Source organism: Nerophis lumbriciformis, linkage group LG16, assembly GCF_033978685.3.
Source record: "Nerophis lumbriciformis linkage group LG16, RoL_Nlum_v2.1, whole genome shotgun sequence".
NCBI lineage: Eukaryota > Metazoa > Chordata > Actinopteri > Syngnathiformes > Syngnathidae > Nerophis > Nerophis lumbriciformis.
The window spans coordinates 43,519,525-43,537,098 of record NC_084563.2 but is presented as its reverse complement, the minus strand read 5'-3'; the positions used below and the strand labels follow the sequence as shown (position 1 = coordinate 43,537,098).

Here is a 17,574-nt window from a genome sequence, read left to right as displayed (position 1 = left end):
GAAAATACCAAAAACAGAGAAAAAGCCACCAAAATAGGAGCGCAAACAAGAACTAAAACACTACACACAGGAAAACAGCAAAAAAACTCCAAATAAGTCAGGGCGTGATGTGACAGGTAGTGACAGTACACCTACTTTGAGACAAGAGCTATATTGATGCATGCTTGGTTATGGTTTAAAGTCATATCCAACAATTGCGACGACAACTTTTTACTGTCAACTGAGTTTTGTTTTTTAATGATTTTTGCTGGTGGTGTGCCTCCGGATTTTTTCAACGCAAAAAATGTGCCTCGGCTCAAAAAAGGTTGAAAAACACAGTTCTAGGTGATGTACTGTATGTGCTGCAATGTTCCACAAACCATTGACTACATTATTTGTTTTAAAATTAAGAATTAGAAACTTCATAGTTAATCCGCACGTAAAGTGCAGCCGGAGTTACATTGTAGTAATAAAATAAGCATGGACAATTATAAAATACAACAAAACAATATAATATACCAAGAAAAAAATATGTTGATACCAGAGGTGGGTAGAGTAGCCAGAAATTGTACTCAAGTAAGAGTACTGTTACTTTAGAGATTTATTACTCAAGTAAAAGTAAGGAGTAGTCACCCAAATATTTACTTGAGTAAAAGTAAAAAGTATGTTGTGAAAAAACTACTCAGGTACTGAGTAACTGATGAGTAACATATACACACACATATATATATATATATATATATATATATATATATATATATATATATATATATATATATATATATATATATATATATATATACATATATATATATATATACACACATATATATATATATATACATACATTGATATATACAGTATATAATTTATATTTATTTATTTTGCCGTTTTTGTTTACATGTTAAAGGTGTTTTAATGAATATACATGCATGTTTAACACATAGATTCCTTTCTTTCATGAAAACAAGAATATAAGTTGGTGTATTACCTGATTCTGATGACTTGCATTGATTGGAATCAGACAGTAGTGATGTTAACGTCCACGTTTTCAAATGGAGGAGAAAAAAAGTTCCTCCTTTCTGTCTAATACCACATGAAAGTGGTTGGTTTTTGGCTTCTTATTTGTCCAGCTTCCATATTCGTTTTTATACACTTTACAAGAAATACATTGGCGGCAAACTCCGTAGCTTGCTAGCTTGTTTGTGCTGGCTTTCGGAGACTCTTATTTTGAAAGCGCAGGCGCGATGGAGCGGCACTTTTATTGTGAAGACAGGAACTGTGCAGTCAGTCTTTAGGCTTTTGACGGGATGTACGGTTGAAATAAAAAAAGGGTCTTTTTTCCTTCACACTTTTGATTGATTGATTGGAGCTTTTATTAGTAGATTGCACAGTACAGTACATATTCCGTACAATTGACCACTAAATGGTAACACCCCAATAAGTTGTTCAACTTGTTTAAGTCAGGTCATGTGACCCCTGGCTCTGTTTGATTGGTCCAACGTCACCAGTGACTGCATCTGATTGGTGGAACGGAGTGAACGTCACCAGTGACTGTATTTGTTGAAACGCAGGCACTATGAAGGTCTGTCTGACAGACCAAAACAAACAAAGTGTGCATTAACAGATCGATAAAAATTAGTAGCGAGTAGCGAGCTGAATGTAGATAAAAGTAGCGGAGTAAAAGTAGCGTTTCTTCTCTATAAATATACTCAAGTAAAAGTAAAAGTATGTTGCATTAAAACTACTCTTAGAAGTACAATTTATCCCAAAAGTTACTCAAGTAGATGTAACGGAGTAAATGTAGCGCGTTACTACCCACCTCTGGTTGATACTAATAACTATTAACACAGATTTGTCTTTATAAATATGCGTATAACATTGTTTAGCTTTTTTAAAGAAAATACATGCATTGTAGTCAATTGTGAAAATGATGACGTCCTATTGACATCTGACACTGCCCAAGTCACGCCCCCACCACACATCTGGCCATGTACCCAATACCACAAATAGATTGTTATTCTATGGGAAACACAGAAACCTAGTTTTGATTAACTAATTTGACAGACTGATTTTGTTGAGGACCGCTTATTCGTTTTTCATATTACTGTATTTATTACTTGGTTGTTTGTTTGTTAAACATTTGCAAGGATTAGCAAGTATGTGGTGAACAAGGATTACAGTGTATTTTCTGGAGCAGAGGTTGGAGTAACTGGGAGAAAAAAGTTATGAGAGTGATATTTAAGAGGGCACCTGCAGAAGTTGTGTTGCACTCCACCTGCTGTCTACGTTTTTGTCCACACATCGCTTTAGGAAATCATTGAATTCTGGAGTCCTAAAAGGATTTAAAAAAAAGAAAGTTACATAACAATAGCGATAAAACATTTTTTCCAGTTTTTACAAGTCAAAATGTAATGAACACTTTATCAACCTCAAGTACTGTAGGTTAAACCTTTCACATATGAGTTACACATTTCTGAAATAGATGATGGTGAATGCTTTGTTGAAAAATGTTGAGCCAATTGCAATACCTTTTCTGCCTGTCACTTAGATTTATAATACCCTAAAAATCACCTTTAATAATTGTCGTTAATTACTTTTTTTTCACCACTAAGTCGTGGTGACTGTTCACTGTGCGAGTATGAGGGGTACCACACTCAATAGTGAGACACATTTACACAAATGTCAGATTTAGTTCACCTATAAAAAGTTACAATACATTTCAGGTTCATTCTGAAGATGTACCTTGAAGTCTAATATAATGCTATATTTTGTGAGCGGTGCACCGTATTTGTTGATTTGAGGGAACATGGGATATTGGGCCGATATCAGCAAAAAACAAGTATCGGATTACATGGATGTGGAGGGAGGTGTAGCCAGCGCTGCCTGCAGGAGCAAAAGTCTCCGCCGCTGTCCATGGTGCTGAGGACGAGCACCATCGGGCAGGGGCGGGGCATGTGCTGACAGCGAGACACAGCTGGCAGGTAGATTTCACAGGTGGTACGTGTTAATCTAATCATCTGTTGTCTTTAACAGTGAGCGGAGGAGGAGAGAGGCATGACACAGAGGAGGGCTGAAAAGTCGAGTGTCATATGGATATTGTGGACAAAATAAAAACCTTGGTTAAACCAGAACAACGGTCTCCTGCTGAAGTGTGTGATCCACCAAACCGGCTAGGAGGTAACTTCTACAATGGATTTGCATGGAAAATGTGTGATACAATCTCTGATGCAAGCATTTCTGCGGGGTGTTTACTTGGGTCAAGCAGGACAGCTAGTTAACGTCGAAATGTCCTCTAATAATCACACAAGGTTGGTCTTTTTTTGTATTTTAGTCAAGTCATTTACAAAAGGTAAACATGGTAAGCTATAGGCTACTAGGACCTAGAAGCTACGCAACAGCTAAGCACACAATAGCACACATGCTATACATACCTAAGTGTCCTTAAAGGCCTACTGAAACCCACTACTACCGACCACACAGTCTGATAGTTTATATATCAATGATGAAATCTTAACATTGCAACACATGCCAATACGGCCGGGTTAGCTTACTAAAGTGCAATTTTAAATTTCGCGCCGAAATATCCTGCTGAAAATGTTTCGGTATGATGACGCCGGCGCGTGACGTCACGGATTGTAGAGGACATTTTGGGACAGCATGGTGGTCAGCAACTAAGTCGTCTGTTTTCATCACAAAATTCCACAGTATTCTGGACATCTGTGTTGGTGAATCTTTTGCAATTTGTACAATGAACAATGGAGACAGCAAAGAAGAAAGCTGTAGGTGGGAAGCGGTGTATTGCGGCCGGCTGCAGCAACAACAAAAACACAGCCGGTGTTTCATTGTTTACATTCCCGAAAGATGACAGTCAAGCTTTACCATTGGCCTGTGGAGAACTGGGACAACAGAGACTCTTACCAGGAGGACTTTGAGTTGGATACGCAGACGCGGTACCGTGAGTACGCATGCAGCTGCGGCTTCCAAACATTTGATCGCTTGCCCGTACGTGCGTGCCGCTATGTGCATGTCACGTACGTAACTTTGGGGACTTTGGGGAAATATATGTGCTGTATGAACTTTGGGGAGGTGAACGGTACTTTGGGCCGTGGGATTGAGTGTGTTGTGCAGGTGTTTGAGTTGTATTGGCGGGTTATATGGACGGGAGGGGGGAGGTGTTTGTTATGCGGGATTAATTTGTGGCATATTAAATATAAGCCTGGTTGTGTTGTGGTTAATAGAGTATGTATATGTCTTGTGTTTATTTATTGTTTTAGTCATTCCCAGCTGAATATCAGGTCCCACCCGCCTCTCACAGCATCTTCCCTATCTGAATCGCTCCCACTGCCCTCTAGTCCTTCACTCTCACTTTCCTCATCCACGAATCTTTCATCCTCGCTCAAATTAATGGGGAAATCGTCGCTTTCTCGGTCCGAATCGCTCTCGCTGCTGGTGGCCATGATTGTAAACAATGTGCAGATGTGAGGAGCTCCACAACCTGTGACGTCACGCTACTCGTCTGCTACTTCCGGTACAGGCAAGGCTTTTTTATCAGCGACCAAAAGTTGCGAACTTTATCGTCGATGTTCTCTACTAAATCCTTTCAGCAAAAATATGGCAATATCGCAAAATGATCAAGTATGACACATAGAATGAACCTGCTATCCCCGTTTAAATAAGAAAATCGCATTTCAGTAGGCCTTTAATTGAACAACTTTGCAGTCTAAAACAGCACATTTATCAATATAAACAAGTATCAAATAATTCGAGTTACATATTACTTACACATATTAAGTTTTCAAGGCATAAACATATTAAAATAGTAACCATGCAGTAAAAAACATGTCCGCATTATTCAACTTACTGCATCATGTGTTTAGTTTCATAATTTATGGTGGCCCCTAGGTGTAATGAAAAAAACAATTACCACTCCCCTCCTACTTAAAGGTAGCAGACCTTTATTCCAGACGTTTAATATTAAATATGTTGGTGTTTTTTTTTATACCTACCATTGTTCTCTGATTATTTCACTTGGTCAAACCTTTTCCAAACATTCCACCCTACAAAATAATAAAGTATGTATAAGGTATAATATATCAAATCAATATCGGTATCGACCCATACTCCAAGCTACAATATCCATCCATCCATCCATGTTCTACCGCTTGTCCCTTTCAGGGTCGCGGGGGTTGCTGGAGCCTAGCTCAGCTGCATTCGGGCGGAATATCGGAAGTGAAAAAGTTGTATCAGACACCTTTAAAGGGGAACATTATCACCAGACCTATGTAAGCGTCAATATATACCTTGATGTTGCAGAAAAAAGACCATATATTTTTTTTAACGATTTCCGAACTCTAAATGGGTGAATTTTGGCGAATTAAACGCCTTTCTATTATTCGCTCTCGGAGCGATGATGTCACGTTGTGACGTCACATCAGGAAGCAATCCGCCATTTTCTCACTTTCGTCGGTGTGTTGTCGGAGGATGTAACAACACGAACAGGGACGGATTCAAGTTGCACCAGTGGCCCAAAGATGCGAAAGTGGCAAGAAATTGGACGAAATTTGTTCAAAATACGAGGCTGTGGGGAAAGCAGACGAAATGGTCAGTCGTTTGTTCCGCACACTTTACCGACGAAAGCTATGCTACGACAGAGATGGCAAGAATGTGTGGATATCCTGCGACACTCAAAGCTGTTGCTGACATCAACTCCAAAACTGGACAGATCAGCTTTCAGGAAAAGAGAGCGGATGAGGGTATGTCTACAGAATATATTAATTGATGAAAACTTTATTCATTACTCGCGGTTTTACGTAAATTATTATACATAAACTGTGTTTACCAATAATTTAGCTTAAAAACATTTATTTTTTTCAATCATTCGAGTACATTCGGGTAGTCTTGTGTAATGCGGTATTTTGTGTCTATTTAGGTATGGTTAACCTGAGTGCTGAAATCGTGGAAAAATATATGTTCTTAGCGCGCCTGAAATGGGCTGTCTGCACTCTCAAAGTGCATGTTGTTGCCAAATGTATTTCATATGCTGTAAACCTAGTTCATAGTTGTTAGTTTCCTTTAATGCCAAACAAACACATACCAATCGTTGGTTAGAAGGCGATCGCCGAATTCGTCCTCGCTTTCTCCCGTGTCGCTGGCTGTCGTGTCGTTTTCGTCGGTTTCGCTTGCATACGGTTCAAACCGATATGGCTCAATAGCTTCAGTTTCTTCTTCAATTTCGTTTTCGCTACCTGCCTCCACACTACAACCATCCGTTTCAATACATGCGTAATCTGTTGAATCGCTTAAGCCACTGAAATCCGAGTCTGAATCCGAGCTAATGTCGCTATACCTTGCTGTTCTATGTGCCATGTTTGTTTGTATTGGCATCACTGTGTGACGTCACAGGAAAATGGACGGGTGTATATAACGATGGTTAAAATCAGGCACTTTGAAGCTTTTTTTTAGGGATATTGCGTGATGGGTAAAATTTTGAAAAAAACTTCGAAAAATAAAATAAGCCACTGGGAACTGATTTTTAATGGTTTTAACCCTTCTGAAATTGTGACAATGTTCCCCTTTAAGATATTGCATAATGTAACATAATAAACAGCCTAATTGATATTAAAAAAAAACAAATGCGTAGATATTGCAGAAAATCATTCAAATACAATTTACATAAGCGTTCAATACTTTGACTTACCAGCGGGATGGCTGCATCAGCGTTGGCGGTTCTGCCTTGGCTATTTTCAGAAGGACTCTCATGGGATTCATCTCATGGTTGGGTGGCTCAATCTGTGCCATCTCAATCAGGGTGACCCCAAGTGACCAAATGTCAGCTTTGTAGTCATATGGCCGATCCTTAGATGTCTCGCACATAACAACCTCTGGTGCCATCCTGCACGGCACATGTGGAAGTGAGAATTAAGTTGGAGAAAGGAGATTTGAAGTAATTGAAACAAAAACAAAAAAGAAACAAATATTGTCTAAGATATGTTTGTATTTGACACTAAACTCACCAGTATGGTGTTCCAATGAAGGAGTCTCTCCTTTGCAATGTTTTGATGTTTCTGGCAGACACACCAAAGTCAGCTGGAACACAAGAACAGTAGAAAAAAAGGGAATTTATATAATTAATTACATTCTTAATGCAGTCACACACAATGAAAACAAAAGCCAAGGTTGAATACAGTATCGTTAAAAAGAAGATAATAGGAATATACACTATATTTTACTATTGACACACCAAGAAGCACTGGTACTCAAGTCTTAATTGCGTATCAAGAAAACATTTATTTGTTTGTGAAAAAAAAAGTAGACTTTTTTTCTGCAGGGAAGTACTGATCGATTTCTTGCGGCAATTTATTTTTGGTCCCCTTGCTGACAGAGGCAGAGAGCAGCTAACGGTGTATCCCAATACACAATGTGGAGCCGCTTCCCTAAATAATAATCCTACAATGCAGCAAATAAACTACGGGTCCTTCAACGACGCCGCCATCTTCGTCTTCAGCGGGTCCTTCCACGACGCCGCCATCTTCGTCTTCAGCGGGTCCTTCCACGACGCCGCCATCTTCGTCTTCAGCGGGTCCTTCCACGACGCCGCCATCTTCGTCTTCAGCGGGTCCTTCCACGACGCCGCCATCTTCGTCTTCAGCGGGTCCTCCCACGACGCCGCCATCTTCGTCTCCAACAGGCTCATCGCCGCATCTTGTCCTGGAGTCAGCTCCAGCATCATCATCGCCTACGCAACCTCCAGCTTGCCTGCCACACAAGCAGCCATCAGGCTCCCGCACGCGGCCCCCTCGTAGGCCAAGAATGTGGCCGTTTCATGGACGCCATCCACACTATCAGCAACTCGGCCCAAGACCCGGGCATGGACGGAGGCTGGTTGCGAGGACATATGGCCAGGCGACCCACCACCTAGTTCTCCCTCCGCCCTCCCGTGACTTTGGACTTTTTCGGATTGTGTTTTTTTCTGGGAAATCGGGAATCCGTCCTTTAAGGGGGGATTACTGTCATGGTTCGTTGCCCAGGTCATGTTTAGTTTGATATATCCTTAGTTTTGTTTCAGCACCCTTGTTTGTTTTCTTTGTTGCCATGGTTGCTGATTTTTGTCACCTGCCTCTGATAGCTTGTGATTAGTGACCGGGAGCAGGTGCTCCTGACCACCAATCACAGAGCTATTTAGACACTCTGCCTGGCAGTCTTATCCGCAACACGTGACAGTTACGTTCTACATTCTACTTGCTTCTTGTTGTTGTTTTTGTTTTTAAAGGCTTTGCCGTAGCTTCCTATGCTTGTATTTTCGTATTTTGGCTTGGTTATTTGGATTAAATCATCTTTCTTAAGTGCACGCTGCTTGCTGACGTCCATCTGCATCTTGGGGAAATGACCCTCCGCAAAACTATGTGACCCTGACGTGACACATAGTTGACGCTTGCTTTGTTTTTTGGTTGAAACCAGGTATCTTGGGCTCGAAAAGGTCGGTGACCACTGCACTAAACTATCTTAAATAAGTGGTTAATAAATTTTAAAAAGTGTGTTACAGCAGAAAGTAAGCAGTTATTAACAGGAAATTTGCATGTAGATTAATAAGAGTCTAGAGAGAAGATAATAAAACAGTGCTCTGCGGCCAGGAGTCCACGTAAGGGAAGGGCAAATCTCGATTGTGTCAATACCAATGGTAGTGTCGATACCAATTGTAGTATCAATATATTATCAATATTAGAGTAATTAGATACATTTCATTATTTTCAAACAATCATTTTTGTTTTAATTTTTGTTTACCAATTCAGGAAATAAGTCCCAGGACAGAGGATAACTTTGAGGGTAAAAAACAAAGGATTTAAAAAAGTAGTAAATGGTAGTTTTTGCTTTTGTTTAGTTAATATGTACATTATTTTGCTCAAATAATTGTATGTAATAAAAAAAAAAAACTTACAGTTACATTTACAGTTCATACATGTGATTGCTATCGGTCATGAATGATCGGTATCGACAGCATAAAACCCAGTTCGGATCACCCCTAGTTGTCTGTAGCTCAAAGTAGTGGTATGTTGTCCGGAAGAATAAACATGGTAGCTAAATAGGCCACAAAATGACACAAGAGTTGATTACTGTATTGAATCAGGGACAGTGCAGATTGCCTCTTTGGAAAAGGTAGATTATCAAATGCATATTTTTTTACTTTTTTTTTTTAATGTTATTATTAATTCATTGGTAAGAATAATAGCTAATTTAAAGGGGAATGTGCTACACACAGTACATGCAAAGCACACAAACATGACTAGTGAGTATAATAGTCCTCAAGGGGTCATGTGAACACTTAGGGCAGGGTTGTGTCAAACTCAAATATAGAGTGGGCCAAAATTTAAAACTGAACAAAGCCGCGGGCCAAGGTTGAACAAATTAACCTTTTAATAGGGACCCAAACAAGTTTTGCATTGAAAATTGAACAAGCAAGGCTTGTATAACTTTATAGTGACATGCAAAATCGAGTTTCAAATAATAATAATAATAATTAAAAAATATAAATGGCATATCAAAAACAATTTAAATAAAAATTGAATGCCTCTTTTCTATTTGCAGCCTTCTGAGGTAAATATCAACATTAACTTTTTCCACAGGCTAATAAATTTGAAAATAAAATAATGAATAAACCAACCATTCAGGACTTTAAACTGCTCAGTTTGCAACACACTGATCTAATCTGATGTGCCCAAGCCAGATACCTGCCATCTTTTCTTGGATGCTAGTTCATCAATGTCGGGGCTCAGGCTTTGAGCTGAGGCAACCTTCATTATCGAACGAAGTTGTTCATCAGTCATTATATCTCGTAGTCCACCCGGACCACAGTCTTGGGGGCGTGCCTTAAAGGCACTGCGTGTAACGTCCTCTACGAGCTGTCGTCATGTCTGCTTTTCATCCATTCTAACAACGTGTTAACAAACAAGAATGACAAACACATTTTGGGAGAACATCCGCACCGTAACACAACATAAACACAACAAAACAAATACCCAGAATCCCATGCAGCCCTAACTCCTCCAGGCTGCAATATGCACCCCCGCTACCACCAAATGTCCCCCCTCCCCCTTCCGTGCGTCGGTTGAGGTGGACAGAGTTGGGGGGGCGGTGCGGATGTTCTCCCAAAATGTGTTTGTCATTCTTGTTTGGTGTGGATTCACAGTGTGGCGCATATTTCTAACAGTCTTAAAGTTATTTATACGGGCACCCTCAGTGTAACCTGTATCGTTGTTGGTCAAGTATGCCTTGCATTCACGTGTGTGTGTGTGAAGAAGCCGCACATATTATGTGACTGGGCCAGCATTCGTTGGACTGGGTGAAAAGCGGACGTGACGATTTTCGGGAGGGGCAATGAAATTTGAGAGTCTCCCGGGAGGGTTGGCAAGTATAAGAATTGGCGGTGAATGCGGTATTATCGCGGCACCGCCGCTGAATATAATCGGCGGGCCAGCTCTAGTGTTAATTTGATATCACCAAAAGGGCCAAGTGAAAAAGTGAAATTACACGGCGGGCCAAATTTGGCCCGCGGGCCAGAGTGACACCCATGACTTAGGGCCTAATTTATTTAAGGTTTGTGTGTACTAAAACATGTGAAAACTTAATAGCACACGCAAAGCTGATACACTAAACGTGTGCAAAGTGGATTGCATTTGATAAGTGAGCAGAATAACGCATGCAATACATTCAGCGTCTCTGTTTTCATTAATATGCCAAATATATGCTGATCATCAAAACGCCCACAATACTTGGAGGAGAAAACGCAAATATAATTATTTAACACGCACAATGTGATTTATCAGCGCTCATCACCGTTTTCCAAGCACTATTTTGCATTTTATTTAGCATGTGTGGGAAGGACGTACAAACTGACAGTTTCACACACTGCTGCAGGACCAGGGCTCGCGTTACACAGACAAAGGAAAGACAAAAATCCTCCGTCCTACCTGTGTGTGTCAACATTTTGGATGATCAGAAATAAAAGAATTAGAGAAATATTGTCTATTCAGCAACATTATTTTATAATTTTATAACTGCTAGAGGACTTAAAGGGCTGATTAAAACAAATTCAATTGATGCGTTTTAGTGTCCTTTAGTGTTTTTACAATGACATTATTTTTTTCCACTTATAATATATATTATGAAAACACTTATTTAGGTATGCATTTTTTTGCGCCTTGAGTGGAGTTAGTGCAGCCTCTCTCCAATGAGCGATGGAAAGGTAAAAAACGTGGTGTCAATGTAGATGCACTGGACGACTGCTTCTAAAATGCCCATAAAAAGATGTCTCCTGCATGTTTGAAAACATAGCAAAACATCACATGAAGGTTAAAGTTAAAGTTAAAGTACCAATGATAGTCACACACACACTAAGTGTGGTGAAATTATCCTCTGCATTTGACCCATCTCCCTTGATCACCCTCTGGGAGGTGAGGGGGGCAGTGAGCAGCAGCGGTGGCCACGCCCAGGAATTATTTTTGGTGATTTAACCCCCAATTCCAACCCTTGATGCTGAGTGTCAAGCAGGGAGGAAATGGGTCCCATTTTTATAGGCTTTGGTATGACTCAGCCGGGGTTTGAACTCACAACCTACCGATCTCAGGGCGGACACTGAGTAGGTTAGTGTATTAGGATAGTGTAAAGGAGCATTCCATTATAGTCTCTCCATGGTGATGACCCGTATAGTACATGCAAAAACCTCATTTAAATAAGGCGTTGTGCACTACTTTTCAATTACACACGCAGTATTAGTACAAACCCCGTTTCCATATGAGTTGGGAAATTGTGTTAGATGTAAATATAAACAGAATACAATGATTTGCAAATCCTTTTCAACCCATAATCAGTTGAATATGCAACAAACACAACATATTTGATGTTCAAACTGATAAACATTTTTTTTTTGTTGCAAATAATCATTAACTTTAGAATTTGATGCCAGCAACACGTGACAAAGAAGTTGGGAAAGGTGGCAATAAATACTGATAAAGTTGAGGAATGCTCATCAAACACTTATTTGGAACACACCACATGTGAACAGGAAAATTGGGAACAGGTGGGTGCCATGATTGGGTATAAAAGTAGATTCCATGAAATGCTCAGTCATTCACAAACAAGGATGGGGCGAGGGTCACCACTTTGTCAACAAATGCGTGAGCAAATTGTTGAACAGTTTAAGAAAAACCTTTCTCAACCAGCTATTGCAAGGAATTTAGAGATTTCACCATCTACGGTCCGTAATATCATCAAAGGGTTCAGAGAATCTGGAGAAATCACTGCACGTAAGCAGCTAAGCCCGTGACCTTCGATCCCCCAGGCTGTACTGCATCAACAAGCGACATCAGTGTGTAAAGGATATCACCACATGGGCTCAGGAACACTTCAGAAACCCACTGTCAGTAACTACAGTTGGTCGCTATATCTGTAAGTGCAAGTTAAAACTCTCCTATGCAAGGCGAAAACCGTTTATCAACAACACCCAGAAACGCCGTCGGCTTCGCTGTGCCTGAGCTTATCTAAGATGGACTGATACAAAGTGGAAAGTGTTCTGTGGTCTGACGAGTCCACATATCAAATTGTTTTTGGAAACTGTGGACGTCGTGTCCTCCGGACCAAAGAGGAAAATAACTATCCGGATTGTTATAGGCGCAAAGTTGAAAACCCAGCATCTGTGATGGTATGGGGGTGTATTAGTGCCAAAAACATGGGTAACTTACACATCTGTGAAGGCGCCATTAATGCTGAAAGGTACATACAGGTTTTGGAGCAACACATGTTGCCATCTAAGCAACGTTACCTTGGACGCCCCTGCTTATTTCAGCAAGACAATGCCAAGCCACGTGTTACATCAACGTGGTTTCATAGTAAAAGAGTGCGGGTACTAGACTGGCCTGCCTATAGTCCAAACTTGTCTCCCATTGAAAATGTGTGGCGCATTATAAAGCCTAAAATACCACTGTTGAACAACTTAAGCTGTACATCAAGCAAGAATGGTAAATAATTCCACCTGAGAAGTTTCAAAAATGTGTCTCCTTAGTTCCCAAACGTTTACTGAGTGTTGTTAAAAGGAAAGGCCATGTAACACAGTGGTGAACATGCCCTTTCCCAACTACTTTGTCACGTGTTGCAGTCATGAAATTCTAAGTTAATTATTATTTGCCAAAAAAAAATTAAGTTTATGAGTTTGAACATCAAATATCTTGTCTTTGTAGTGCATTCAATTGAATATGGGTTGAAAAGGATTTGCAAATCATTGTATTCCGTTTATATTTACATCTAACACAATTTCCCAACTCATATGGAAACGGGGTTTGTAGATCACACGCAACACGCCCACTAATACTACACGCTATTTTATAAATTGGACACACTGTTTAGCGCGTGGCATTAGGATCTTACTAAATCAAACCCATAATATTTTAACATAAAAAAACACCCAAAAAAACTAAACATACTGTACGCAACAATGGTATAATTGTGCTATTTCTAAAATTGAACTGACATACGATAAAAGAACAATATAGTGACTTTTATTTTCAAACAAAACAAGCAGTTTTGCCTAAATTGCTTGGGCCATAAATTCCGAATACAGCTTAATAACTTGTACTTTCTACTTCAGCAAAACATCCTAGACACTTGACTGCTGAAAGGATTTTATGGGTCCTTACCCAGTTTAACATCGCCATTTAGAGTGAGCAGGATGTTGCCAGCCTTCAGGTCTCTGTGGATGATTTTACTGTCATGAAGGTAGACGAGAGCCTGCAGAGTCTGCCGGCACACCACCTTGATCTGAGGTTCTGTCAGCGGTCGCTCCAGTTCTATGGATGAACATACATGGACACTTAATATAGACCAAATAAAGTAACAGTGGTAGTGGACTCACCTAACATGATCGCGTCCACAGCACCTCCTGCACAAAACTCAATGAGAATCTGCCAATGTGGGTAAAAAAAAACAGACAGTCAATTTTCTTACATTTATTTATATTTCCCACAATTATTCCTACGTTTGCCTTTTTTTTTACTAAATATTTTTACCTGGCAATATCAGAAGAAAGTCTCTAAAGACAGTAACAATATTTTTTAATAAAATGTTCCAAATCAAACACTTTATCAAACAAAAACATTTGAAATTTTGTATCTCACAAAAATTGACTATTAGGAGTAGGGATTAGTACTAAATGCACTACTTTTATTAGTATCAACCAAATTCCGTCGGTAGTACCGGGTACCGATTCACGTAAAATCAAACCATTGTGGAAAGGGAGTGTGATCAGAGCGCTTGTAGGAGTAAAGGTCACCGCCTCTGTCCATGGTGCTGAAAACCGAGTGCCATCAGACGGGGGCGTGGCATGTGCTGACGGCGAGACACAGCTGGCAGATGACTAGATTGCGCAGGTGGTACGTGTTAATCTAATCATTTGTTGTCTTTAACAGTGAGCGGCCGGGTGCAGGAGGAGGAGGAGGACTGATGAGACTGAAAAGTCTGGACAAATATACGAGTGAAAAACTGGAAAAAAAACATTAAACCTTTGTTTAACCCTCCACAACTGGCTTCCAGATTGTATATCCGTGAGTCTGTGAGTACACAAAGCTTACAACCATATTTCGATACCTTCGTTCGCACGTGACATCACATTCGGTTGCGGACTTGGAACCGGCTCAAGCACTTTGGGGGCAAACAGGCATATACTGTAAATGTCGATAAATTATGTTGTAATTTTCCAAGCCAACAAATCAAACGTGCCTGATAAAAAGCGCTAAAAAAGTAAGGCTTCACTTTACAAAATTTGTTAGCCCGAAGCTAATTTACATTGGATATGCCGCATACATGCTACTGATTAGCATTAACGATTTTACATGGCGTTTTCAACACCTCCAAATTTAGTCATAAAAACTATAAACTAAGACGCATGTTACAATCAAACCGCTGGTATGTATTAAATGCAATACTTACAGTACAAACACTTTGTAGGGCTCAAGAAAAGACTAGTCTGGCATATTCTACTTAATGGCAAAGACTACTTCCTGACTACAGCAATACACAGAGGACAAACTTCTTATAGTTTTTTGACTAGAGATGTCCGATAATATCGGACTGCGATATTATCGGCCGATAAATGCTTTAAAATGTAATATCGGAAATTATCTGTATCGGTTTCAAAAAGTAAAATGTATGACTTTTTAAAACGTCGCTGTGTACACGGACGTAGGGAGAAGTACAGAGCGCCAATAAACCTTAAAGGCACCGCCTTTGCGTGGCGGCCCAATCACATAATATCTACGGCTTTTCACACACACAAGTGAATGCAAGGCATACTTGGTCAACAGCCATACAGGTCACACTGAGGGTGGCCGTATAAACAACTTTAACACTGTTACAAATATGCGCCACACTGTGAACCCACACCAAACAAGAATGACAAACACATTTCGGGAGAACATCCGCACCGTAACGCAACATAAACACAACAGAACAAATACCCAGAACCCCTTGCAGCACTAACGCTTCCGGGACGCTACAATATACACCCCCGCCCCAACCCCGCCCACCTCAACCTCCTCATGCTCTCTCAGGGAAAGCCTGTCCCAAATTCCAAGCTGCTCTTTTGAGGCATGTTAAAAAAAATAATGCACTTTGTGACTTCAATAATAAATATGGCAGTGCCATGTTGGCATTTTTTTCCATAACTTGTGTTGATTTTAAGGCTGCAGCTAACGATTATTTTTCTATCGATTAATCTATAGATTATTTTTTTCGATTAATCGGTTAATCTATAGATTATTTTTTTAGATTAATCTATAGATTATTTTTCCTTTTACCAATTATTTTTTTATTTAAAATGAAGATGAAAAAATAAATGTAGGCCAGTTTTTTCAAAAGGCATGGCTTTTATTTACAAAAAAAAAGTATGGCCACTCAGTCAACATTGACAACAACATGACAACATATTCTGTAACAATGTAAACATTTAAAACTTTTAACATATAACAAAATTAAAAGTAGCTTATTTGCTTTTTAATGTGCGATGAGGTGGCGACTTGTCCAGGGTGTACCCCGCCTTCGCCCGATTGTAGCTGAGATAGGCTCCAGCGCCCCCCGCGACCCCAAAGGGAATAAGCGGTAGAAAATGGATGGAAATATAAAAGTAAACATCCAGTGCAAATCTTAATATTCTCCAATAGTATAAGCATTTCAAAAGTAAAAGTATTGCTTATTTTGCTTTAAAATGTGCAAAAATAAAGATAAACATCCAATACCAAAAAAGTGCAAAACGGAAATATTCTGTAACAACAGTGTAAATATTTCAACAAAAGTAAAAGTGCTGATAATGTTCACGTTTTCAAATGGAGGAGAAAAAAAGTTCCTCCTTTCTGTCTAATACCACATGAAAGTGGTTGGTTTTTGGCATCTTATTTGTCCAGCTTCCATATTTGTTTTTATATACTTTACAAGAAATACATTGGCGGCAAACTCCATAGCTTGCTAGCTTGTCTGCGCTGGCTTTTGGAGACTTTTATTTTGAAAGTGCAGGCGGCACTTTTATTGTGAAGACAGGAACTGTGCAGTCAGTCTTTAGGCTTTTGACGGGATGTACGGTTGAAATAAAAAAGGGTCTTTTTTCCTTCTCACTTTTGATTGATTGAAACTTTTATTAGTAGATTGCACAGTACAGTACATATTCCGTACAATTGACCACTAAATGGTAACACCCCAATAAGTTGTTCAACTTGTTTAAGTCAGGTCATGTGACCCCTGGCTCTGTTTGATTGGTCCAACGTCACCAGTGACTGCATCTGATTGGTGGAACGGAGTGAACGTCACCAGTGACTATTTGTTGAAACGCAGGCACTATGAAGGTCTGTCTGACAGACAAAAACAAACAAAGCGTGCATTAACAGATCGATAAAAATTAGTAGCGAGTAGCGAGCTGAATGTAGATAAAAGTAGCGGAGTAAAAGTAGTGTTTCTTCTCTATAAATATACTCAAGTAAAAGTAAAAGTATGTTGCATTAAAACTACTCTTAAAAGTACAATTTATCCCAAAAGTTACTCAAGTAGATGTAACGGAGTAAATGTAGCGCGTTACTACCCACCTCTGATTATTAGGCCGTTTATTGAAATACTCCCACACTTTTGACGACTTTTGGCGTGCTTTTTTCCCCTCGCTCGCACCGCTCGCATCGTCTGCTTTGCGCTCCACCATGACGGTAGTGTGACGTAAATATGTGACGAGTCGACGCACAAAAACGGCGTCGACGTATTTACGTAACCGATGACGTCGACTACGTCGACGCGTCGTTTCAGCCCTAGTTGATTTATTTTGGAAAACCGTGTTACATTGTTTAATGCATCCAGCGGGGCATCACAACAAAATTAGGCATAATAATGTGTTAATTCCACGACTGTATATATCGGTATCGGTTGATATCGGAATCAGTAATTAAGAGTTGGACAATATCGGAATATCGGCAAAAAAGCCATTATCGGACATCTCTACTTTTGACCCATTCCTGCGTACTTACTAGCAGGGTACCTACTAGCTGCAGGGTTTCCACTACATGTAATTGATCG

The 17,574-nt window shown here is 39.8% G+C and overlaps 1 protein-coding gene across 3 annotated transcripts in view; it reads right to left on the bottom strand.

Moving 5' to 3' along the window:
• LOC133617279 (STE20-like serine/threonine-protein kinase) overlaps positions 1–17,574 on the bottom strand; it is a 121,691-nt gene that overhangs the window by 61,431 nt on the left and 42,686 nt on the right. For all 3 annotated transcript variants that reach the window (XM_072914936.1, XM_061977195.2, XM_072914937.1), the window contains 5 exons: positions 13,883–13,931; positions 13,668–13,817; positions 6,996–7,068; positions 6,680–6,874; positions 2,233–2,314 (listed from right to left, as the gene is read on the bottom strand). In XM_072914936.1, coding sequence (XP_072771037.1) covers positions 2,233–2,314; positions 6,680–6,874; positions 6,996–7,068; positions 13,668–13,817; positions 13,883–13,931 — 549 coding nt within the window. The remainder of the gene's footprint in view (positions 1–2,232; positions 2,315–6,679; positions 6,875–6,995; positions 7,069–13,667; positions 13,818–13,882; positions 13,932–17,574) is intronic.